This window comes from Drosophila mojavensis, unplaced genomic scaffold (assembly GCF_018153725.1).
Source record: "Drosophila mojavensis isolate 15081-1352.22 unplaced genomic scaffold, ASM1815372v1 contig_74, whole genome shotgun sequence".
Taxonomy (NCBI): Eukaryota; Metazoa; Arthropoda; class Insecta; order Diptera; family Drosophilidae; genus Drosophila; species Drosophila mojavensis.
In genome coordinates, this window is record NW_025318899.1 from 15,944,074 (window position 1) to 15,970,325 (window position 26,252).

Genomic DNA, 26,252 nt, shown 5'->3' on the forward strand with positions numbered 1-26,252 from the left:
TAGATAGCAGCAGAGGACAGAAGCCGGCGGACGCAGAGTGCGACCTACTCCGTGGAATGCCGCTTTGCATATTTATTTTATTTGATTTGATTTTCCTCTTTTTTTTCGTGCCTTTTATAACTGCTCTATACTCTATATCTGCTTTTGTATAACGCGACGTGTGATTAAAAATTCGTAACTTAGCTGTTGCTTTTACCTTCATTTTATTTTCTTTACTTTTCGTTTTTTTGTGTTTTTTTGTTTGAGTTCTTTCAGCTGTGCTAAATTCAGTTTTGTGACTTTGCTTTTTGTTGCTGTCCTGAAACATCGTTTTCTTTGTGTGTGACAGGCTTTTTATTATTTAGCTGAGGCAGGCGCTCGCATGCCAGTGGGCGTGGCAGGCAGTGGCAGTTGAACGACTGTCCCGCTTTTTCGAGCGTGCTGCGTCTTTTGTTGCTATTTGCTGCTTCATTAATATTTAATTAAAAAATCAATAGTTGACATGTAAGTCAGCGACGTTTCGTGGCTGCTTCGTTGCTGCTCTTCTTCGTCTTCGTCTTCTTCTTCTGGTTGTTGTTGTACTTTGCTTTTCAAATACCTTTTCTGTCTTAACTTATGCATATGCATGGCGCATATCTTATTACAACAGATTTTCTTTTCCTTTGCCGCCTGCCACCTACGTGACGTTCCACTTTTAAGTCCCCCAAACACATGACACATTTTCCTTTTTCTTTTCTATTTTGTGTGTGCTAACTTTTTTTTTTTTTTAAAGAAAATTGAATAAGACATAAGCGAAATGTGTTGCATATTTATCAGCAGCTGCTCCCGTAAAGCTGAAAGCGGAAAGGCGCGTGTGTGTCCATTCAATATGCATGGCAGACATGTCCGAGCACCTTTTAATTAACGCCAAATTTGCATAGGATCTATTAAAGAATCATGAGCTTATTCTTTTTTTCTCTCTCTTGTCTTTTGAGCCGTTAGTCTGGCAGCTGCTCTTAGCCGGCTCAGACATCAGCTATATATTACATGCGAAGAGTGCAAATTTATGTAGAAGCTATAAAATGCAAAGAACAAGAGCTGCTAGCGCCCTCTGTTGGCCTCATTGGGTAGCTTGTATCTCACGTATATTTTCCGTTTTGCAATTTTCGGCTGGATTTAGCAAAAAGCCACCGTGAGTCGTATACTTACTTGGACCATTCAAATATTTAACTTGGACTTTATTTTTTTTTCTCTTTTTATATTTGTTATATATGTATATAATAGGATACATATAACTAAAAGAAAACTATTGCTAGTGACCCTTTTCACATTTTCCTAGCTAATATTTATTCACATAAATATCAATAGAGCTGGGACTAGTTTGTGTTGAGCTCTGAAGCCAAAGAGTTAACTTTTACGGTAAACACTCGCTGTGCTCCCACTTGATAGAGGATGAATACAAAATGAATACATAGAGCTTATTCAGTGCTTATTTGCAGGCACTTGAGTAAGTATGATACTCGATGATACTTTGGAAAACTCTATGATACTCTATGGTGCTCCATGATGCTCCATGAAATCCTTTGATTTATTCTCAATGATTCTCTATGAGATTCTATTAGACTTTAGAATACTCGAAAATTATTTTTATATATTATATATTGTAAGCTTTAGAACTTTCCAGAATGTGTTAAGCCATGATACTTTAGAATATCGTAGAACTTTCATGATATTATTTAATAAAAGTTTAAGAAGTTTGCAGATATTGTTAAGCTATGATACTCTATAAGACTATATGACGTCTCTTGATATTTTATGATAGCTTAACATGCTATGATACTCTACGATAGACTATGATTCTCTACGACACTCTACTATACTCAATGTTACTCTATGATGGTTTAGACATTTTCACATAGATTATTTAGGAACTTTCTAGCATTTTTATATTGAGTTGAGTTATATTGTCCGAATTTTCTATAAACATTTTGGAGAGGCCTACAATTCTCTGTTTCAGAGTCTCGTTGGAGCCTTTTAAATTTCCAACTTTAAATCATTTTCAAGAATTATCAAAAATATTTTGAATGTATTTATTGCCTTTAAGTTCTCTAACTTGATGTGTATATCATAAATGTCCTCTTAGTATAGTTCCATTCCAAGCTCATCTGCTGTTGACGAGTGAAAAACTGTCACGTGCTTTGAGCTGTCTAACCCACGTTGAGTGCGGCTGTCATTATTTGAAGAGACAACTATGATCCAAACGAGGCACGTGTAGTTGCAGTACATTTTGTTATTATTTTTAGCACACGCACACACACACAGCTTCTCTCTCCTTGTCGTTCTCTCTCACTCGCACATCGACACATTACTCGTACTTCAGAGTTCGGCTGGCTTAAATAGCCAACGGCTCTTGTGCAGGTAATTGAGCTTTAACATGCTCAAAGCTTATTAATACATGTAAAAGGGGCTTTATGTATGCGTGTATGTCTGTGTGTGAGTGCGTGTGCGTGAGCGTGCTTATGTATAGCTGTATGAAGTTTATGAAGCTTTGTTTTGTTTTGGCCAGCGTTTATTTGTGTTCAATGCTGTCGCTGCTCTTCCGCCCAGTTGAGTTTTATTTATGTGACATAATTATCCCAGTAGACGTAGGCTGACAGCATAAATCCATCCGATAATCGTTCCCATGAAATGGCCAGCTCATGCCCATACACATACATACAAATAAATATGTATAACAGTTTTCATCATATTTATTGCGATATATTTAGGTTAAGAATCTGTGATGGCATACTTTTCGACTTAAGTGTCATAAATAGCTATCATATGATATTATGATATAAGAATGAATGCTGCTGAAATCTGTTATACGTCTTCTGGGCTTTATTGAACACTTTTGTGTTATATGTTAATATGTTATAAATATTATTCTTTTATATAATATTCATTCCATAATTTAGAACGTAATATATTCTTCCTTTACATTATTAAATGTATTCATTTTTGGTATACACTAAAAGTTTTTTATATTATTCTGTCATATATTCTGTGCTATTAATAGTATTCTGTGAGATAATTATGTCTTGAATTCTGTATGTATATTCATTTGATGTATATATATATATATATATATATATATATATATATATATATATATATATATATATATATATATATGATTGCTGTTGTACGATAGTACATCTGTCTTATGTATTTTTCGTTATGCTATACATCATACAATTTTCATTTGTAATGACTTGTGTTGTTATGGTTTTTGGAAATCTCTCAGATCTTTAAGATTTATTGGCATCAAGCGGAAATGGGCACACACACATGCGCACGCTCTCTCTCACACATATGCGGGCCCCACAAATCATTTGCACACACACACACACACACTAGCTTACACGTGCACAGGTAGATGGATGTGTATGGCTGGGCTCTACCTTTTTTTTACGCGCAATTAACCCAGTTACAAGTTCGACATGCCGCAAAGCAAACTCAGCGACTCACACACACACACAAACACATCCTGCATTTATCATAATTACTTCCCCGAATATTTGTGCACAGCCCTGCCAAAAAATAATGCTGAAAAAGTTTATGAAGGCCCAAGCTCAGGTAAACTCACACACACTTACCTGCCCTCACACACACCTCCTTTAAAAAGGCGACAATTTAAATATGGGGAAAAAAAGAGTAAGAGAAAAGCGCGCGTTGACTGCTTAATGTTTTAATATGCCTTCAGCAACTATTAAGAGGATTTCGCATTAAGTGCCAGGCACATATAGGACATCAATTATTTATAAATAAAAGCGCAGCCCACTTACGCACAAAGTATTTTATAGCATACTTCTGAGGGCCAAGGCACAAAGCCAAAAACCACAACAGCAACAGCGACAATGTAATTGCTCTTGCAAATTGTCAACAAGATAAAATGAGAAAGAGACAGAGAGAGAGTGGGAGAGAAAAGAAAATAAATAAATAAAACTACGACAGATAAAACTAGCCAAACAAACAGCCAAGAAACATGACGGCAGCCAGATGCAAATGTAAATCCAGAAGCTACGTCACAAAAAAAAAAGTAGAAAACTTGATCAAGAGGCTACGAAGTTTAGATACGCTTTAAGACAAATGAGAGGGAGATATACTAGAAGAAAATACTAGAAGAAGACACTAGAGAGAGACACTAGAGGGAAACTAGGGGAAGTTACTATGAAGATACTAGAGGAAGGCATAAATTATATACGATATATTGACTAGTTAAGTAGTTTATTGAGTTGTTGTGAAAAGATCTCAGAAAAAACGTTATGAGCATTATATATAAATAAAAAATATTTTTTTTATTTTTTTTTTAATATTATTTAAACAGGCTTTTTACTACCTACTTGGCAGCTTAACAAGTTAAACATATAAAAATAAAAATATAAAATATAAAAATATATATATAATATAAAATAAAAATAAATAAAAATACTTGAGTTATATAGATCACTTCAATGTGCCGCAAATCATTGTTCATTCGAGCTGGGCTTTATTTTTTTGGCATTCATGCTGTCCTCTATATATAAATTTATAGCGAGAAAAACTAAACTTCGTTCAGATTAGAAAAGCCAAATTCCCATGCATAAACATCATTAGCTTTTTAAAGTCAAAGACTTCTAGTACAACTACCCAAAATGCAAGTGCTCCTTCGCAATATAACTAAAGAAATATGCATAAATATGAGAGTTATGTGCGCTTATGAATATGTATGTATGTGTGCGCATATTAGTGTGTGTATTTGTATTTGAACAACAGTTACTTTTCAAATCAAACAAAACCAGGAGGCCATTGACAATGCCAACGCAAGGGAGCAATGCACAGTGGGGCCAAGAGTTTAGTGCATAGCTGAGTTTGGGACAATTAAAACAATTTGCTCGAATGATTAATTGACTTACGGCAGTAAGGTCATTATTATGCTGTCTCATAGATTGCTAATCGATAATGGTATATTAATTGGATTCGTCTGCTTTTGCGACACTGTGCGAGTGCCAAGAGGAACGAATTCCAAAAACAAAACGGAAAAAATGTCACATTGCGCACATGAAAAATGTCCTTGGGACAGCGCCAAACGCCAGTCAGCGGCGAGTGAGTGAGAATGAGAAAGAGAGAGAGGGAGTGTGTGTGTGTATGTGCGTGTGTGTGTGTGCTCATTGTTGTTGGCTTTGGCAAAGCAAGGTCATGAGTAAATACGCTGGAGCCTGCTGCTGTTTATTTTACAACAAAGCCCGGCCAAGCACAAAAAAAGGACACACGCTCGCAATTTATTGTCGAATATTTGTATATATGTATGTATGTGTGCATGTATGTATACGTGTGTAAGGGTATCTAGCTTGATGCTTCTTATTGATACAAATGCACATATGAATTTATAAAATATGCACACACACACACACACACACACACACACATACAGAGACGGACATATGGAGCATTTGCTTGCCAATTTACTGTGGAAATACATTCACAAATGCAAATGTATATCCATTTATCAAAAAGTACATTATTGAGTGCTTGTTAGAGCTAAACACAGACAGCTACATCTATTATACAACATACATATACATATATATTTATGTATTCATATATGTATTGCATTACATATAATTATCTAGTGTGTGAAGAGCTTAATATATTTCCCTTTGAAGTTAGTAATTGCATTATTTAAGCAATGTTTTCTTGACAAATTCTATTTACTACAGCTAAGATTTAATGCATTTGCCTTTTTGGCACAGTACATTAAATATAATTAAATGTATGTTATTAGGAAAACATATAAATTCGTGAATTTAATGTACTTACTTATTCGGATATGAGCTATAAATTGTTTTGCTTAATTTATTGTTTGCTTGCAACATTATTGTTTTATTTTAAACTCAGGTGAAAATTACAAAATAAATATATATAAAAAAAAAATATATATATATATATAATTATATAGTTATTTTAATTATTTATTTTATTTATTTATTTGCATAAATATATTTTATTTAATAATTAGATAACTGTTTTTTGTTTCTTAAATAAAACCAAATTATTTTTAATTCATTTTTATTGCGAATAAAATATTTTAAAGCATACGTTAAGCTTTTTTTTATATTTAAAAAGTTTTAAAATAAATCGTAAGAGAAAAATATTAAATATTTTATTGACCATTTAAATTTATCATTTACTCTCTGTTCGCGAACTCAACCGAGAAAGTCACATTCCTTCGCTCTAGCTCTGAGCAAGAGCCATCGGCTTGTTTCGTTTTTGGTTTTCTGCTGAGCTGAGTTGAACCATTCATGTGACGATCTTTTAACGAACGTCGTTAGGAGAGAGACAGAGAGAGAGAGAGAGAGAGAGAAATATAAGAATGACGTTGAAGGAGACTCAATGTAAACGATCTTCACATTCACATGCACACATTCCTTTCCCTTATGCTATCGATGTGCTTAGCAAAGGCAACACACGCTTACACACCAATACATTCACAGAAGACTTTTTGCTTTATTTAACTTAACCATACGGTCGTCAAACAACAGAGCGAAACAATACAATGATATGATCCGAGACGATCGCGAACGAACACACTGAAGAGTCGATAGAATAGGCTGATCTCTGAGTCTTTTCTTGGAGTTTTATGTTAAAAAATAATAAAAGAAATATATATATTTTAAATGTTTTAACACATACATATATACATATTCATCTAGGATATTTATAAATAAATATATATATATATATATATATATATATATTGCATATATTGAAGGAATTGAATGCAAACTATTTTAATTTAAAAATATATTTAATATAAATATTGTTTATAAAAGAAATAATACTACACACTAAATTCTTTATTTAATTATTTGTTTGAATTTCAATGTCTCTGGAAAATTTGTTTATTTTAAAGCTTTAAGAACATTTAATTTTAGCTACTCTCCTTACGCACTATGCATTAATATTATGTTGAGTATGATTAAATTATTATAGATAGCATACCAAAAAAAATCTGTATAAAATTATAAAATAAAAGTGGATTAATTAACATATGAATAGAGAGATAAAAATAGATAAGCACACAAAGCAAATTCACATTTCAAAATGTTCACTGGCAACGAAAGTTAGCTAGACCACAACATTATCCTATTTATGTGAGTTTATACGGCGCAAGCTGCATACCCTGTAATTTGCATTCAAAAATAACTATAAAGCACACACTTTAAGCGGATTTAGCCCAATTTCCACATGCGAATGTTGGACTAAGTGAGAGCCAAAGTGAACAGCGCAATTTTCGTCGACGAATTAATGAGCTTTCCCATCCGCTGTCAAGAGGGGGCTAAATGTGAGAGACACTAAGGATGAGTGAGTGGGTCGAGCTTGTTCCAACTTTAGCATATGCACATGAATAATGCAGCGGGGTTTGTAGGTTCTGCTATTGATTTCGAAACAAAAATCGCATACGCGGCGTATGCGAGCAAACAAAGGAAAGCAACCAACAAATGGGCCATATGTATGTGTGTGTGTGTGTGACTGTGTGTGAAAACATATGACTCTAGAGATTAAGCCATTGTTTGTAATGGGAGCCGCAGCTAGCGCGTGGCTGAGCTGCGGCTTAACGATTGCGAATGCAAACAAAAGTTGCTGAGAGAAATAGTGTTAGAAGAGTGGGAGAGTGAGAGAGAGAGAGAGAGAGAGAGAGGGGATGGGAGTATGAGGGTTATATACACATATTTGATAGCCTATTTTCAGTTGTTTAACTATGAACTAACCATGGGCACATATTCACATTGCAGCACCAGCACCCCAACAGTGTAATGCGCCTTGGGGGTAGTGGTATACCATACGACGGCGACCCCCTGACAATGAGCGCAGCTGGCAATGACTATGCCGAATTATGCGATCTTGGACCATCACGTTGGAGTGCACGCGCCTATGGATATCATGCAACACAAGCGGCAAACGCATCCGGCCTTGGAATTGGCGGCATTGGTGTACCGGGCGCCACACAATCATCATCGAGCGTGCCGACGGGCGGCTCATCGGGCCTCAGCGCTCATCATTTGCGGAGCAGCGCAGCGCAGCCAAACAGTTACGAGGCGGAGGACATTGGTCTGGCCTTTGGCATGATCAGTCCGCCGCCAGGCAGCGTCGGACACGCGGCCCATTACGGCCCCGGACCCGGCGCTGGCTCACGTGTGGGCAACAGCACCAGTTCGCTGCGTGCCGGTGGCGGTGCCGGAGGCGGCAGTGGTGGTCGCTCCGGCCTCTACTATTCGCCGCCGGGCACCTCCTACACGATCATTGAGCGTCCCCATTCGCCGCACTACTACTACAATTCGGCTGGTGTGCCGACCAAGGGCGGCTCGTTGCCGGGTCGCGGCTCAGCGTATCTCAGCTCCTCACCCTCGAGCCACATGGCCGCCGGCACCGCCGGCACGCTGCCCACATCGACGGCGGCGAGCGGACGCCACTCGGCCTCGGCCATGGGCAATGGCAACAAGAAGCGGCCCATTTCGCCGGAGCAGGTGCTGCGCATGTTCGGTGCCACGCAGTCGTCTTCAGTTCCTACGAGTAGCTATCACTATAGCAACGGCGGCACCCGGGATCGGGATCGCACTGGGCGACGCAGCCCGGCCAGCAGTCCGCCCTCAACAACGCATCAGGTGAGCAGGCACCCTTCTTAAAGATATTCTATATGGTAATCGCATCTCTTTGGCAGATCTATCGGGATCGTGAGCGAGATCGGGATCGCAGTGTGCCCAACATACATGAACTTACAACGCGCACTGTTTCCATGTCGCGTGATCAGCAAGTGGATCACGGCTTCGGCATTTGCGTTAAGGGAGGCAAAGACTCAGGTAAGTTTCTCCATCTTGTGCTGCTCAAACTGCGGAGTAAACGTTGCACTCAAACTGTAGCCTGATTGCAACTGAAAAGCTGTAAGGTTTACAGTGCTGTGCTGAGTCTGTCTCAGATGATCTTTAAGCATAACATTCTTAAAGGGTTCCCTTTTTTCCGAGTTAAGAAAAGCCTCGACTAGGCTAACTCAATTTGCCCTCAAGCTCATTTCAAAGGAAATATATGAAGGTAAAGGAAATGAATAGCCACAGCTGCTCGCCATTCGACTACATATCTACACATACACATACATATATACTATATGAGCATGTATGGATGTTTATTTGTGGAGTAACTCCTTGACGTCTGCGATGTTCCGCCCAGTCGATTCGGAGTTCAATTGCTTGTCGCTCACGTGTGAGTCGATGTGTGGAACCTCAATTGGACTGACTCTTTAGACCATTTCATGCAATTTAATTTTCAATTCGATTCCATTGTCTGTCGTTCTCCTCTGCCCTTTTTTTCCTCGGTTTCGTTTTAGTGTTATAAAACGGCAGCAGCTTTGACATTTCCAAGCGCATTTTGCACCTGGCTACCTCTCGATGTCCATGACTCTGTCTTTGCCTCCACTTCTGTCTCTCTTTCTATCGCTATCTCTGTCTCTGTCTCCTGCCACGCGCTCGTCCATTCACTGTGGGGTTTTATTTATTTTTAGCGTACAACGTGCGATGGCTTTAAAATCGATAAAAAAAGAGTCTATTTAAGTCGTGCAGCCGCGTATGCAGGAAGGTTCCATCTATCAATTCCATCTAACCATGGACTCGCACAGTCTGCTCTCCTTCAGCTCGCTTTTCGGCACATGTGGCTGCAATGCTCTTTGCCACCCGGAAAAACACAGACAGACAGACAGACACACACTCACTCACTCGCACTCATTCATGCTTAATGAAAAAGGCTTACCGAAAAACAACGACATAAAACGAAATTTCAAATGTTCAAGGTGTAGCTGCCAAGATACCCTAGATTTTATTTGCTGACTGGATACGGATGGAAATTTTATTTTATTATTTTTGTGATCTTAAATTCTTATATTAAGACTTAATAATAAAATATGAAAATATTCATAACAAAGTATCCCACAAAATTCAGGTTTTCTGTAAAATTTTCTGTATTTTTGGGAGTAAAAATAAGTTGAATACAACTGAAAAGTTGTTAGAGGTGTTTACAATATTCACTTGTACTCAGTAAGTTATCGAAATGTTGATTAGCAAGAGCAGAGCTAAGTTTTTATTGCATAAAAGTTGATAGATAGCAAAATTAATTCATTTCACCGTCAGTTTGAATATACCTTCCTATAAAAGTTATCGATAACATTCGATATAACTCAAAGAGTCCATCACTGTATTCTTTTTACACATCCCTGCATAAGCGTATCGCATCTTTTCGATAGGCATTCTTTTTACCTGGCATACCTTCGCATAAAGTTTAATTAACTCAAGTCAATCGATAATACATTAAATTTAGATGCTTTCTTATATCATTTCCTATAACATTTAACACACATACGCACCATTACACCCCTTATAATATAGCTTAGCCAATTTTTAATGGCTACAGGGTATATAAATTTGGCCCAGCAGTGGGCGGCGCAGGGGCGTGTGCCCGTGTTGTGTCTTTTAATAAAAGTTTAATGCGCAGCGCTTGCTAATTGATTTCTTTTCTTTCATGTTGTTGTTGTTTTTTTTTTTATCGACAGGCTTAGGTGTTTACATCTCACGCATCGAGGAGAATTCGGTGGCGGAACGCGCCGGCCTGCGACCCGGTGATACAATCCTAGAGGTGAACGGCACGCCATTCACTTCAATCAATCACGAGGAGGCGCTTAAGGTGAGCTAACTGCAAATGCTGCTATCTTTTGATACATTTATCAGTAGTTAAAATATTTTTCTCTAAATATATTTATATATATATATATATAAATCGATTAGAGCACATTACGAGCGACAGCCTAAAGAAAAATATATAAAATTATACTAAAATATCTTGCATACTGTAACAAGTGACTACTGTACTTAGCTCATATGTATGTAAAATATGTAAGAGCTGCCAGAGTCTGTTGGAAAAGTTGAACAACAACAAGGCATTCCATTTAAGCATGTCCTGCAGTCCTTGAGCTTAGACAACGACAGCGACAACGACATCGACCAAAATCTTTTCTATTCAAAGGAGATAATTTAATTGTACACTTTATTGATTTTTAATGCGATTTTGTTCGATAGGCTGCTTGTTTGCCTGTTAATAGTTGCGATAAGGGCCAATGCATTCGAGTAGCAGCGCCTTTTATGTGCGCCACTTGGCAGAGTATCTAAATCGCACGTCTCCACACCATAGCCCCACCCACATAACCCACATTGGCAGCCAAGTTGGGGACTGCTGCGCTGCCTTCCGCTGACAGCGAAAGTCAATTTATTGTGGAATATTTTATGTGACACGTTATGATAGTCAATATAATTCTTCATATACGAACAGTAGCTGCGCTGCTGTGTGCGTGTGGCCCCATCAAAGGACATTAGACTAGAGGACTAGAAGACCTGCAGAGCGGGGGGATGGGGGGTTTTGCCAGTTGAGCACATGTTGTGCCACTTCCCACGCTGCCTTCCAATTTAAACTTTATTTGAACGACAACAATTTGTTTGGCAATGCATGCACAAGAAATAGAACGGGTCTATTGCCCCTCTCTCTCTCTCTCCCTCTCTCTCTCTCCCCGTCTCTGTCCTCGTTCTTTGCTCTGAACGATTTGGAGTAGTTTTTTCTTGACTATATCTTGCACTTAACATATTATGAAACATTTTGTATGAATAATAATACTAAACGTTGAACGAAACACATCATGAGTAAATGAAATACACACACTAATACAAATATACACTGAGAAAAAATTGGCAATAGATTAGTCGCATTGAATTCACTTTTTTCCTTTTTAATTTATTAAGTAGAACTTTGTACTTTGTTATTTCTTGAAATTTTAATTTTATTTTTTTTAATTATTTTTTTAAATTTAATTTTTAAACTACGCTTCAGCCAACACCTTAAGCACAATAAATTCGTTTACTGTACTGCAGCTCAAAGTATTTTTACTCTAATCTTGTACTTTTGAAGTATTTAATTTATAAATTTTCCAAATTTTTTAATAGATTTTGATAAACTAATATTTAAGCCAACATTTTAAAAAATATTTTATGTGAGTCTTGAGATTTGCCTGAAAAAATCTTTCATTAGGTTTTCTAAACATTCTTTTTTAAATAAATTTTTAAAGATTTTTATACATATATATTTTCCAATTTTTTTAATAAATTATTGAAATTAAAAAGATTTGGTCGAACAGTTCGAGTTCGAGTTTTCATCTATAGAACTTTTTTAAAATTTGATTGAAGATATATAATAAATATATTTTAATTCTGATTCTCAACTTGTCAACTTACCAAATTGCCAAATTTGAAAGTTAACAAAATTCCATTTTGCAACACATTTTCCGAAAGGATCAACAAAAGTTGAGCTCTAAGCGCTTGCCACAACATGTTGCACCACAAAAACTGTATGTGGTTAATGTTCTGGGATTATCCCAAAACGAAATTCGAGGCTTGGACATTTGTGCCAAGCAATTAGCACAATTGCACGCAAATGAGTTTTTGGTTTTGAGCAATTAAAATGCTGACAGCTTAATGCAGCAAATGCTGAAATATGAAAATGCGAAAACTATCTGACATACAGCAAAAATAACCGCAATAAATGCACAAACAATAGTTGATATAAGTGGACACGACACGCCCACTTGAAGCATTGTGTACGCCCAGTTGAGTAGATTTCATAATTAATTACAATTTTATTTAATATTCAGTTTTGTGTTTTTGGTTTTTCTTTGTAACTTTTTGCCACCCGTTTTTTGCTCTCTCTGCTTCCCCTTCTATCGTTCGTTCGTTTTGCTTGCATCTTCCGTCTTCCGTCTCTTTTTTGTGTCTCTTCTATTGCCACATTTTTTCTTAACGCAGAGATGTGTGCAGATATTGAAATCGTCACGTCAAATCAGTATGACGGTGCGAGCGCCGCCCACGCTGAACTCAACGGCGCCGCTGCACGGTTTTGGTCCACCCTCGCGGGATCCCATGTACGCATCGATGGCCCCCCTATTACCCCAATCGGCAGCCGCCCAGGCAGCAGCCGCCGGCGGCGTAGGCGGATCGGGTCTGCCCTTTCGTCAGACCTGCTCCTGGATGGATCGACACGGTCGTCCGGCCTCGCCGCCCATGGAGTACGGCGGCAGACGAAACGATCGAAGAGATCGGTAAGCTGGCATGAGTATAAGAATGTATAGAATATATTTAGTAACATTTGTTGCTTCTCTAGGGTACGTCGCGTGGAACTGCTCATCGAGCCGGGCCAATCGCTGGGCCTGATGATACGCGGCGGCGTGGAGTACGGCCTGGGCATCTTTGTGACGGGCGTCGACAAGGATAGCGTCGCTGATCGTGCCGGTCTTATGATCGGAGACGAAATCTTGGAGGTCAACGATCAGTCGTTCCTCGATGTGACGCACGACGAGGCCGTTAGCCAGCTGAAATACCATAAGCGCATGTCGTTGCTGATACGAGACGTGGGCAAGGTACCGCACTCCTGCACATCCATCGAAATGGAGCCCTGGGATGCGTACAGTCCAACGGGCACGAGGTGAGTTGAGAGATTGGCAATGGGAGGTGGGGTAAATGGGAGATGGGTGATGGGTGATGAGAGATATTAGAGACTGAACAGTGAAAAGTGGTGAGGATAGAGTGGATGGTGGAGACTGGAGAGTAGAAAATGGAGACTGAAGAGTGATGAGTAGAGAGTGGACAGTTAAAAGTGGAAATTGGAGAGTGGAGAGTAGAGAGTGGAGAGTAGAAAGTAGATATAAAACAAGAGGCAGATGGGTGATGAGAGATAGTGGAGAGTGAAAAGTGGAAATTGGAGAGTGGAAGTAAAGTGTAGAGAGTGGGAAGTAGTTAGCGGAGAGTGGAGAGCGGAGTGTAGAAAGTGAAGACTAGATGGTGTAGAGTGGACAGTAGAAAGTAGACAAATTAGTAAAATAGATGAGAGGTTAGACATTAAGGATATGAGAAAGTATATAGATTCTCTTGAGAAGAGGGGTGCATAATAGTTTATGTAATATAAAGATAATATATCCAACTCTTTTTTCCCATCTCTCGCAGAGCACGCCGAAAAGGTCAGATTGCGACCATGGTGGAGGAGAAGGCGCGCTCGCTGCTGCCACGACATCATTTTGCAAGTCTTTCATATTATATAGCCGAATATAGTGTGAAAGCAATGACCATAGATGCCTTTGTTGCCGTCTTATTAGAGATGTTAGATACGTACGAAAAGGTGAGCTAAACAGATAAACTGTAAACTCCCTTATATTCTAATCGAATCGATCATTAGCACACGCTTGTGACGGAAATTCGAGAGCTCGTCTTTCCGGAGGATCGTACACGTTACGATGAGCTAGTGTATCGCCGTGAGCGCGATCCATATAGCGTGGATAGGCATAGGGTAAGCTTGTCAAATACCTCTATATATATATGGAGAGAGCGATTACTCATTATAATGTCTGTCTAATTGGCAAACTCCATTCCTGCAGCGTAAAGGAGACCCCGCACGTGATTTGCCGGTAAGCTTTTTAGAAGATTTATTCTACGACACTGACACCATATATACCTAGCAGCGCATGTTAAACTATTGTACGACAAAAATAATTTAACTACTCGCCTAGAAACTAGTCAAAAGAGAAAAATATGAACTCTCTACAATATAATCTATATATATATCTATATCTATATCTAACTATATAACTGTGTATTATCTACTACGAAAGTGTTTCTATGAGAAATTTAATTTTATTTACATCTTATTGTTGTTGTCGCTGTTGTTGTTGGTGTTGTAATTTTTAGTTAAATTTAATTGATTAATTCTTTAATGGAAATTATAACTCTTGATTATAAGTACATACTCTATACTCTATACACAAGCAAATACACGACACTTGTCCAGACAAAGCAAAACTTGTAGTTTAATTACTCATCGTGTAGGAAACTTTGAAAGCAACTTTAACTGTTATTTATGATTATTTACGATTATTATGTTTTTGCTTAATAGTTGTTCTCTGTTTGCTCTGCATGTTTATCAATTTGAGAAACGCTTAATTTGATTCGGCTTTTCGATTTTGTTTGCCTGGCGCAAACAAATATCGATACCCAAACGAATGTCAATTTTTAATTTACAAAATAAAATTTAAAAAAAAGAAAAAAATGCAAAATGAACAACTTTGAAAATACATTAACAAATGAATCAAACAATGCAGTTTTTGTAGTTGCACAAAAATTCTTTTTTCTTCTAGGCCTAAGTAGCAGGTACAGGTAATCGCTGTGCCTTGCGCGCGCTCCATTTATCGATAGCACATCGATAGTAAGATCGATAACAGACGCCGTTCATTGGTTAGGTTTAGTTGACTAAGTAACACAATCGATTGTAATATAAAGAAATTTTGAACCATGTATTATTCAGATATATAAGTAACTATATCGCACCTATAATACTATATATATAATATACCCAAACAGCAGTCACCGATAACTCACCAAAAACTCTGCTTTAAACATAACTAGGCACCTAACGGAACAAACTTATATGTATATATATATATACATATATATTTATATGTATATGTATATAAATAGAGCAAATGCACTGATCACCTTACTCTCTCTATTTCTCTCGCTCGCTTTTTGCGACTCTCTGTCTCTCACACCCACACCCACACACGCTATCTGTGTAGCTGGCTCTATAAAACTATTGAAGGCCTAGCCGTAAATCCTTTATATCATATTTCGCTCTCTCGCTCTCACTCTCTGTCTCACTCTTTCACTCACGTTCTCTGACTCTGAATCGTATGCAACAACAACGTTCGTTCCATTCCATTCCCAACAGGTAACAGCTGACGACATGGAAGTAAGCGCCGCAACTGGACGCAGTCCCTCGTCGGACTCGGGGCTGGGCGGCATGACCGTAACGGATATACATAAACGGTACCTAAACACACACTGAGCACTCATTACTAACTAAACTAAACTAAAAAAAAAAAATAATAGACTCACTAACAAGAAATGACCTGTAATGAACTGTAACTGTTATTCCGTTAACCGTTCCGTTGATAGACCCGCACTGCAGTTGCCCTATCGGCCCATGTCGGCGGGACCAGTATTGCATCGATCACAGCATTATCAGCCAGCCACAGCCTCATCACATGCAGCTAGCAACCAATCACCATCACCAACGCCACCTTCACTACAACAACAACAACAACAACAACAACATTATCCACATCATACCTCATTGCGTCATCTGGGCGGCGTTGGAAGTGCGCGTCATCATCAGCATATTCTTCCCCATCAACAGCTGCAGCAACAGCAACTACAGCAACAGCAACAACAACAAATACAACAGCAGCAGCAACAACAACATCAGCTACAGCATCAACATTTGGGACCAAATCAATTTCAAGTCAAGCAAGCCAAAGACAATCAGCAACAGGTCAGGAATTTGCGTCACAGCTAACTGATCTGTCTCAAGCAAACTCTATTCTGGCTCTGTCACTCGCTAGACTTTCAAGACTAGTTCTCTCTCTCTCTCTCTCTCCCTGTCTTTCTATCTATCTCTCTCTATATCAGATTCAGAAATCGTTGGGTTCTCAAAAACAAAAAAAGTTCTTATAATTTCTGTTTCTCTGAAAGCCTCTTAACTCTTTCTGCGTCTTCATTTTCTCACTTTCTCTGCTCAGAGAATCAAAGAAAGAAACAAATTTTATTGCATTTATATGAAAGAAAACAAAATAAAATTGACATTCGGTACTGAAATCGGCTCTATTTGAGCTGTTCCTTATATTGTGTGTTGTCTGTTGTCTCGAGTTTGTTTATTATTCATTTTATTGTTTTTTATTTCCAAACTTTGTCAATTTACTATTCTTAATGTTTTTTCGTGTATGTCTAATTGTCCCATTGTTTAATGTTCTCTCTTTCTCTCTCTGTCTATTTTGTTTTGTTCTCGAACTATTTTCGTTTTTAACTGTTGTCTAATTGGCTGCTAAGTGTAGTAGATTAATTGGCTTTTAACTGTTTATCAAGCTAAGAAAACTTGGCTTACCAAAACGAAAAAGAAACCAAAAAATTGATTTTCCGCTTCTTCTTCTTCTGTTTGGCTTAGGAATACGGCTGTGATGAGCATAGAACTCGACGGGGCAGCGAAACCCTATTACCGGAATATGAACAAGATGCGGTGAGTAAGACATTGAGCTTTAGGTAAAGGTAAAGGGGCTCACTCTCTCCGTCTCTCTCTGTGTGTAGGAGCTACACATATCATTTCATTCCGTTCATTATCATCTCTTTCAGCATATAACTCTACAGATATACTTACCATCCAACTAACATTTCAGAGCTCAAGAACTTCAATGCAAACACTTTAGCTTTGTTACTTTATTATTAACTAATTTAATATCTATAACTAAAACACTAAACTTAAGCACTAAGAGCCTTCAACTCTTGATGGATTATGTTTATATATATTTATTTATAGTCTATATAGCATGTATGTATGTATCTCTACGTACAAGCAGTGTAATCAATACGCCAATGCAATCCAATTGAGCTCAAACAGACCGCAGACCCTTTCTCCCCCTCACTCTCCACCCCGCTCGGCTTCTCTTCCTACATTGTGTCGTGCGTGGCGCTGTCCCCACCCACAACTGGCAAATGATAGTCGCGTGGCGGCGTAAAGGGGCGCACAAAGTGTCGCCACTGATGGTGGGCGTGGTGCGGATGATGGGCCTGATGATGAGGGGGCGGTGTCACAGTTGTCGCGGTAGCCTGTTGGTGCTGCTGATGGCAGCTATTGGGCTCGAATTTCGGGCGTGGTATGCGCAATTGTTTGATCTCGGTCAAATAGGTCTCCATGTTGCAGTGCACCGCAGTTGTGTTTGTCCGCCTGTTGATTTGTTAAGTTGTTTTAATGAATCGCCTGATTTGCAGCTCTTTCTATAGCTGCGGTTCTTGTTGTTGTTTAACCAACTCGCTAATGTTATGGAGTGTGAAAACGAGTGTCGGCTGTCAACAATTTGCCAGAGCTAAAGTTAAACAAAACAACAAATCGGTTAGTACATATGCGAAATGAAAGTGCTTTGTGTGCATATAAATAGAGAAAGGTGGACAAATGGAGAAAGAGATGGATATATGTTTAAATATAGATGGTGAGATAGAAGATAGATAGATGGATAGATATATGTAGATATAGATAGATAGATAAATGGATAAATAGATGGATAGAGAGATAGATAGATAGGATAGATAGATAGATAGATGGATAGAGAGATAGATAGATAGATATATATATATAAATGATAGATAGATAGATGGATAGATATATAGATATAAATGATAGATATATGGATATATAGATAAATAGATAGATATAGATGATAGATAGATAGACAGATGGATAGATAGTTAGATAGATAGATAGATATAAATGATAGATAGATAGATAGTAAGTTGGATAGATAGATAGACTTATAGATAGCTAGATAGATCTACATGGATAGATAGGTCAAATAATACAATCAAAATTTTTATTCCATTTCATTTTCATCTCTTCTATCTAGCACATTTTCTCAAATTCCATATAAGTTTGACTCTAGCCATTTATCTTTTCATTCTACATATTTTCCTCATTATTCACTGAGGTTTACAAAAAAACATATTTAAGCACGTTTCTTTGCACAAATAAGTTCATATCTCAAAGAGATTAAAATAATTTGCTTAAACTGTTAAATTCTAGATTTATATTAAAGTTTTTCAAGCGAAGTTTTCTCAATTTCCAGAGCTCCACTAACAACAAATGAATGCGAGCGTTTACTTTCATTATTTAAAGTGCGCTGCAGCTCTTTTATATATGCATATATTTATATATATATTTTTAGATATAAGCATTGTACTTATATAGGATGCATTATTTAATGCTTAGACGGCTGCATTATAAAGTTATTATGCTTTTAGCTTGGCAAGGAGTGCACGAAAAGTGAAAGTCAATTGGCTGCATATAGAGACAAAAGCAACACCAACACCAACAGCAACAACAACAACAAACGTTTGCCAGGCATTGCCAAAAGACATGAAAATTGCTATAATTTCCGGAAAAGGCGTTCGTCCAAATCCAAAGCCAAATCCGAGTCCCAAACCAAAACGCATCTCGACTGCAAGTTCAATGTGTGTTAAATGTTTCAGCTCTGTCAGCAGACATTTGGCATGTAATGTGCCCAAGTTGCAGCTGAAGAAAGAGAGAGGGCGAGAGGCAAACTGTGTGCACAGCTGACAAGAGATGGCGATGGGACAAGGCTTAGCGGGAGTAGGGAGGGGAGGGCGAGTTTGACTACTTCGACGGGTGACCAACGACCGGCTGGAGCAAGCGAACAACCAGTTTGATTTCAACTAAAACAGACAAACCACTTTTTGTTGTTGTTACCATTGTTGTTGTTGTTGTTGCTGTTGTCGTTTAGTGGATGTCTGGGCACTGCGACACTCACTTTTTGTTGAAATTACAACGGGCTGCAAGTCCGTCTGGTGGCAACAGCAGGCAGCAGCAGGCAGAAGCCAGGCGAAAGACCAAATCTCAAAGTGGGTCATTAGAGAAACGTACTAAATAAGGTACAAAACTTTGTCAAGAGCAGGCCGTGCGAGCAGCATAAATGGAAAGTAAATAGTTGTTGTTGTTGTTGTTGTTGCTGTTGTTATTGTTGTTGCTGCATTTACGAAAGCGGCAAATAAGCAACTCGAAAAATGTTGTTTATAATGTAAATAGACGTTAAATAAATCATTTTGATGCGTAGCAGCAGCAACAACAACAACAACAAAGCCAGCCAGCCAAAATCCGGTCCGAAAAGTCAATGGCTGTAAAGGCATAATCAACACACTTTAATAGGCCCAGTTGCTAGTCTAGAACACGAACAAAATGAAGCAGAAGAAGAAGCAGTAAGAGCAGCAGCAGCAGGAGCAGCAGTTGAACTTCGACTGTTAATGAAGTCCAATTGTGTTGCACAGTGTCAAAGTCTTTGACTTGGTTTTACATTTTGTTTACAGTTACGTCGATTTTACACTAAAAGTTCTATCTCTCTCTCTCTCTCTCTGTCTTTCTAAAGTTCAACTTCTTTGCTAACTGTTTGTTTTGACCAGACTTAATTATGTGATCGCCATTCACGTCTGGCTGGCAACGATTAGTGTTTGATTTAATTGACTACGAAACGCTTGGGCGATAGCAACAAGCAGCAGATTGAAGATAATTCTTTGAGCAGTCAATTAAATGCCCTTTTGGCTAACGAGTTGGCTTTAATTTGAGGTATAGATGTAATGGAGATGATCTTATAAAGAGAGAACAGAAGATGTCGAGTTTTACTTAATGCCGAAACTTCAATAAAATCGATTGGGAGAGCAGTTTGTTGTAAAGAGAAATATAAAGTAATACCTTCTTCAATCTAACTAAGCCATATGTATAATCGAAGTAAAAATATAAAGATTATTATATAAATATTTTTTATAAAACTTTCTTCACGAAACATTCATAACTTATACAGATTTTCATACACACTTACATACATATATTTACTAGAGCTAGTTACAGTTATTTAGCTCATATAGCTACATAGAGTAAGGATAAGCTTTCAAATAAAATATGAGCAAGAGCTACTCCATATATACAAATATATAAATATTGCTATAATTATGTCAACTCTACAATAAAAAACACTTCTCAGCCGTTTATATATTCATAAAGAATGCCTTTAAACATAAACTGCTAGCTGTGAATAAAAATCAATATGAATTGAGCTTATGAACAGCTGAATACATATACCCTTTATAGCCTATTCAAGCTTAAACTGGTAATCTATGCATTCTTTAATTTACAAGCTGTCCATATTGATTTATATATATGCATATATATATTTTACATCATCATACTTTATATTACATCATTTCTATATATATAGTCATTTTTCCTGTCAAGCTTAAATTGTAAAGAAAAAACAATCAAAACTCTTTACAGTTTAAATGATTTATAGAAACTTTGTATAATTACATATACATATATAGATACTGATACTGTCATATAGATACTGATAATAGTTTCAACAACAAGACTGCATCATAACTTTTATGGAAATTGAATTTCTTCAAGTCTTATAAATTATTGACATGAATGACTCATAGCAAGCATCCGCCCTATATAAGTCCCCAACACATTCACAATGTAAACAAGAACTCTTTAGCAATTGGAATTAAGAGCGAAAGCAACTGTTTGATGTTGGCTATAATATATTTAGGTCTAATCTGGCTGCCCCTGTTTCAGCTAATGTGCAAACCTTTGACAACATCTCTACCTCGCTCCCTCTCTTCTTCTCTCTCTCTCCCGCTGTTCAACTCCCGATTTGAAACTTTGACCCACTTAAGTCAATAACATAAATATTTAATCATATTGCTCAATGCGCGCTTTGGGGCGTTTTGGCTTTGACAGCAGCTTAGCGATCGGACAAGCTGTCAGGCTTATAATTTTTGTGGGTCAACGAGCGCGGAATACTCCATGTGGCATTATGGCCACTTATATTCATATCGAGAGTGACACAATGGGCTGTTCGCATGATCTTCTGGCTGCGGGCAGACAATGGTGTGAATTGGACAGCAAATTAGCTGCTCACCTTTTGTTTGCAAAAGATTAATAGACAGCGTTAGATGGCTAAAGAAAAAAGTTTGCTGGTTCTTTTGTTGGAAAAGTTGAGGCTGACGTTGCGCTCAAAACTTTCACAAGCAGCCAGAGAATTTTCCAAGAGCCAACAATAATGAAATTGACGTCCAATTGCCCAGCCCCATTTAACTGTTTTGCCGGCTTTTCTAGCTAGCGGCTATAACTGGGATTTTTTTTTTTCAATTTTAGGTATTTTCTTTTTCATTTTTTATTTTTTATTTTATTTTCAGTCAGCACTTTTTCGAAATCCGCTTAGGGCTCACAATTTAAAATCAATCAAATTTATGACTTTGCAAACTACACAGCTTGTCGTTATATAGTATACATGGCATATAGCTGTATCTGTGTGCGTGTGTGTGTTGAGATTTGTAACCAAATCCAAGCTCAGGCAGCTTCACATCAACACATGCCATTGACCCCAATGCGTAGAGACTTGACGAGTTGCTCAACTGCCATTAGCTACGCATTGAAATATATATTATCTTACTATTATATATCACTCTATAAAGGTGCCTCTATGGCTGTGTATGTATGTCTATGCAATTTATTGGGTTATTGACTTTACGAGTGGGTGGTCTATAATACGGGTTTCAAGGCAAAAAATAAATGAAGTTATATTTTGAAAAGTTTTTTTTTACAGTTTTGAGCTGAACAGAAATTGAAGCAATAGAGTTTGATTTTAACACAAAACTCATTTTAAGTCATCTATATTTGTAATTTTTTTTATTTTTTTTATTAATTATGTTAGTAAATGTATGCCAGTTAAATAATTTGCCAGCTAGCTCTAAGACCGTGCTTGCCCACTAAAAATTGTTACGAAATTTTAATAAAATTGAACAGGAATTTACGCAATTTGATTCAGAAATCTATTTTGAATTTATGTAGATTTTATATATAATTTTAAAAAAAAATTTTCTCTTTTATATTTATTTAAATTCGGCCCTTGCAATAATTTCTAGCCAGATCTGAGACACTGCGTATTTAGTTGTAAATTGTTTTGTAAATTATAAAAATATAAATGTAAATATAAAAATTGAACAGGAATTTACGCAATTTGATTCAGAAATCTATTTTGAATTTATGTAGATTTAATATATATTTTTAAAAATTTTGTTCTTTTATATAGTTAATTAAATTCTGTCTTTGCAATAATTTCGAGCCAGATCCGAGACACTGCCTATTCAGTTGCAAATTGTGTTGTAAATTAAAATAAAAATTTAATAAAAAAAATTTCCTCAAGCTGCTTAGCCAAGTCCTAACAACAGTCAGCTGTGTTTATTGGCAGCGATTGCTGCGATTCAGCCTAAGCCTAACTGCTTTCCCTTTAGCTGACTTTTTCGACTGCCTTTTCTAGGTCGAAATGTTTAGCGGCTTGGCTCGTAGATCTTTTTTTTCCTTTCTATGTATAAGCAGAATCTAGACTTCCGTCAGCGCGCAAAGGCACACAGACAGCAAGCAACTTAATTGCAAAACCAGTCGGCACTAAAACGTATAAACAAGAAAACAAAACTTCAACTGAAGTGAAGTTACGACTGTGCGAGGCAAAAGCCGCTGGCTGCAGGCAATTAAAAAACGGCGAAAAAAACGAACATAAACAAAAGAAATTAGCAGACATAAAAAACCGAGCAGAAGGTGAGAAATAGAAGCTAATTGAATGCAAATGCAAAAGGCAAAAAACAAAAATGAAGATGATGATGATGATGGGTAAAAAATCAGTGCTTGAAGATCCGCAACTGCCTTTTGGGGTTGTGACACATGTGTGGCAAAAAGGCTGGCGGCCAAATGTTGCAAAAAAAATATATTATATCTATATACATATATAACACACACACAATGATGATATAACAACAACAACAACTAGACATCGCCTATGGCAATTGCCGCGCTCGGCCAGGCAACTTCTTTCAATTGCTGTTGCTTATTGTTTATGCAACAATTTGTGGCAAACAGAGCGCGAAATGAGCGGCAACAACGCCAAATTTGTCAACTGGCAACAACTTGTTTAGCTTAGTTTCTACTTTACTTTTTTAGCCTCTTCTACCTCTGCTAGACTCTTTATTTTAGTTTTTAGTATTTACACGTAATTTGCAATTTATACGCACGTTTTGTGAACTCAGCCGTGGTAGCTGCTCGCTGCTTCGCTGTCTCTGTGTTTGTGGCTCCGCTCGAGTTTGTCTCTCGTTTTTAGCTCAGCTTTGTCTCTCGGTCTCTCGGTGTCTCGGTGGGCCGCCAACTTTACGCTTCGAGCAACGACGCGCAACTAAAAACTGAAAATGCAGACGCGGCCGAAACAGCAGCCGACTGCGCCGTCGACGTCGGCAGCGACGCTGTTTTGAAATATACACTGCAGCGGAGGGCATAGGAGATTTGGGAGTTATTTTGATCAAGTCTTTTGATATAAATAATAAATGAGTGAATCATTCAATTGCTCAGCTGACATATAGGTATCCAGCTAATCCAAGTGTTTCTATTCCAAATGTTCCACAAAATCCAAGAACTCCAAGGAAGCTCAGAAATATCCAAGTATTTTAGGTACTCCAACTATTCCAAGGGTTCTAGGTAGTCCAGGTATTTTCTGGTATTCCAAGTATTTTAAGTACTCCAACCATTCCAAGGGTTCCAAATATTTCAAGGGTTCCAAGTTTCTCCTAATATTCCAAATAGTGCAAATATTCCAATTATTTTAAATACTCCAAATAGGTTTGTGGTATGCCAAGTATTTTAAATACAATACTCCAACTACCGAGTGTTCCAGTATTCCAAGTATTCCAAAAATTGCTAGCAATTCACATACGCATAAACAGACATGAAAGAAATCTCATTTTAATATTAAATAATTAAATAAGTATTATTTACTATATACACATAAACATATAGGTACATATACATATATTCCCCTTCCTGCTGCCTCTACTATGAACTCACTTCTACAACAGCTTGAGTTACTTTACACCATCCAAAAGTATTTACTTTCACTTCTTATAATCGCAATTCGATCAAAACTACTGTCAGAAACATACAACTCCTAGACAAAGTCTCGCTTAAATATGTTATATATACATATATCATATTTATAAGCCATACATATACATCATAGCAAAAGCGTATACAAAAGTTGTCTTCATAACTTCCACAAGTTTTTAAGTTGTTTTGTAAATAAATCTTTTGTAGCTTACTTTGCGTGTGGCTTTCTTTAAGTCACACTGCGACTGTCTGCGTTTCAGTTGCTTTTTTTATGGCTTGGTAATAAAAAAATTAAAAAAAAAAAAATTACACAGAGTGCGAGGCAAAAGTAAGAAACAACAACAACAGCAAAAACAATTATAAATGGTGCAGATTGCTGAAAAGATTGTCAATATTTATGGCTAAAAATTATTATAGATAAATAATACAAAAATATCTCTATATATGTATCTACATATACGTAACTATATCATTTTTCGTACATAAATATGCACAAGTTAGATATGTGTGTATATGTATGTATGTATGTATGTTAGTTGTAAGCTTTACGCAATGGCCAGCAGCAGCGACTGCAGTGGCAACAGCAGGAGACAGCCGCATGTATCTATCAGATATTGTATCTGCAGCTGACACACTGCAGCTGCGCCTGGCTGCAGTCGTTGTTGTTGTTGCTCGCAGCTTGTCGGCGTTTTTGTTTTGCTCTTGCATGACGTAAACAGAAAATGTGTTCAATTGCTTTGGCTTTTTTATTTTTTGGTTGTTGCTGCTGTTCGCTCGTTCGTTCGGAGTTGATGGTCAAAAGCCACGCTTGGCATTGAAAAGAGATGAGCCTCGTTAGCTGTTTATTTTCTCTTTTTTTTCACGTTTTTTCCTTTTGGGTCTAATTGTTTACATTTTTACAGTTGTTCAATTTTTCTATATATATCTATATGTTTCTACGTTTTTCTCTCTCTCTCTCACACACTCTCGTTCTGCTTGCGGACTGATGCAACTTGAACAACGAAAACAAAACAGGAACAGGTAAGCGCTTGACGTTTGCTTTGCATTCGTTTTTTGTCTGCGTCGTCGTTTCTTACAATTTAAGCACTTTTTTCAAAACTATATTTTAAACACACACTCACACACAGCCACACATGGAAAACAGCCATTAATACACACACACACACACACACACATACACATACACACAGTATAAATAACTTCATTACAAACAAAATACAATAAGGAAGCGGCTAATTTTTGCTGCGCAATGCTAAAAAACGTCTTTTCGCTCAAGCGTTGTAAATATATTAAGCGCTATTATACTTTAACCAATACTACTACCACTACTACTACTACTAACTACTACAATATATATACAACTATATACTCGTATACAATTTCCCACTGTTTGTTGTTAATACCGGCCGCTGCAGTTGCAAATGGGCTGCGGAAATACGAATTGCCTTGAGCGATTTAATTGCCGACATAATCAAAGCCAATAATTAAATAGCCCATATTAAGCTATACAAATGTGGCTCAAACGAACAATTTGCCAACTGCAGTCAAAGCTTTGCCTCGCGCGCCCCCTCGAAAGTATGCAACAGAAATTCAACGAA

At 37.4% G+C, this 26,252-nt stretch overlaps 2 protein-coding genes across 12 annotated transcripts in view; one reads left to right on the forward strand and one right to left on the reverse strand.

The window, feature by feature from the left end:
- Nucleotides 1–26,252, forward strand: part of LOC6582681 (whirlin) — a 40,879-nt gene that overhangs the window by 8,780 nt on the left and 5,847 nt on the right. For 4 of the 10 annotated variants that reach the window (XM_044009410.1, XM_044009412.1, XM_044009411.1 and 1 more), the window contains exons 2-13: nt 7,776–8,645; nt 8,702–8,840; nt 10,577–10,707; nt 12,870–13,162; nt 13,225–13,545; nt 14,064–14,235; nt 14,293–14,403; nt 14,492–14,521; nt 15,838–15,935; nt 16,065–16,440; nt 17,110–17,181; nt 25,669–25,674. In XM_044009410.1, coding sequence (XP_043865345.1) covers nt 7,797–8,645; nt 8,702–8,840; nt 10,577–10,707; nt 12,870–13,162; nt 13,225–13,545; nt 14,064–14,235; nt 14,293–14,403; nt 14,492–14,521; nt 15,838–15,935; nt 16,065–16,440; nt 17,110–17,181; nt 25,669–25,674 — 2,598 coding nt within the window. In that variant the 5' untranslated portion in view covers nt 7,776–7,796. The remainder of the gene's footprint in view (nt 1–7,775; nt 8,646–8,701; nt 8,841–10,576; nt 10,708–12,869; nt 13,163–13,224; nt 13,546–14,063; nt 14,236–14,292; nt 14,404–14,491; nt 14,522–15,837; nt 15,936–16,064; nt 16,441–17,109; nt 17,182–25,668; nt 25,675–26,252) is intronic. The other 6 variants (XM_032730923.2, XM_032730927.2, XM_002008337.4 and 3 more) reach the window with 2 other exon arrangements.
- Nucleotides 17,359–24,196, reverse strand: LOC6582682. 2 transcript variants are annotated; one of them, XM_002008338.4, is made up of 2 exons: nt 23,793–24,196; nt 17,359–17,886 (listed from the first exon to the last, which is right to left on the reverse strand). In XM_002008338.4, exon 2 carries the CDS (start codon nt 17,853–17,855, stop codon nt 17,610–17,612), a length of 246 nt encoding a protein of 81 aa, XP_002008374.1. In that variant the 5' UTR covers nt 17,856–17,886; nt 23,793–24,196; the 3' UTR covers nt 17,359–17,609. The 2 variants fall into 2 exon arrangements, with proteins under 2 accessions (XP_002008374.1, XP_032586821.1); XM_032730930.2 differs by having other exon boundaries at nt 17,359–18,025; nt 23,793–24,102.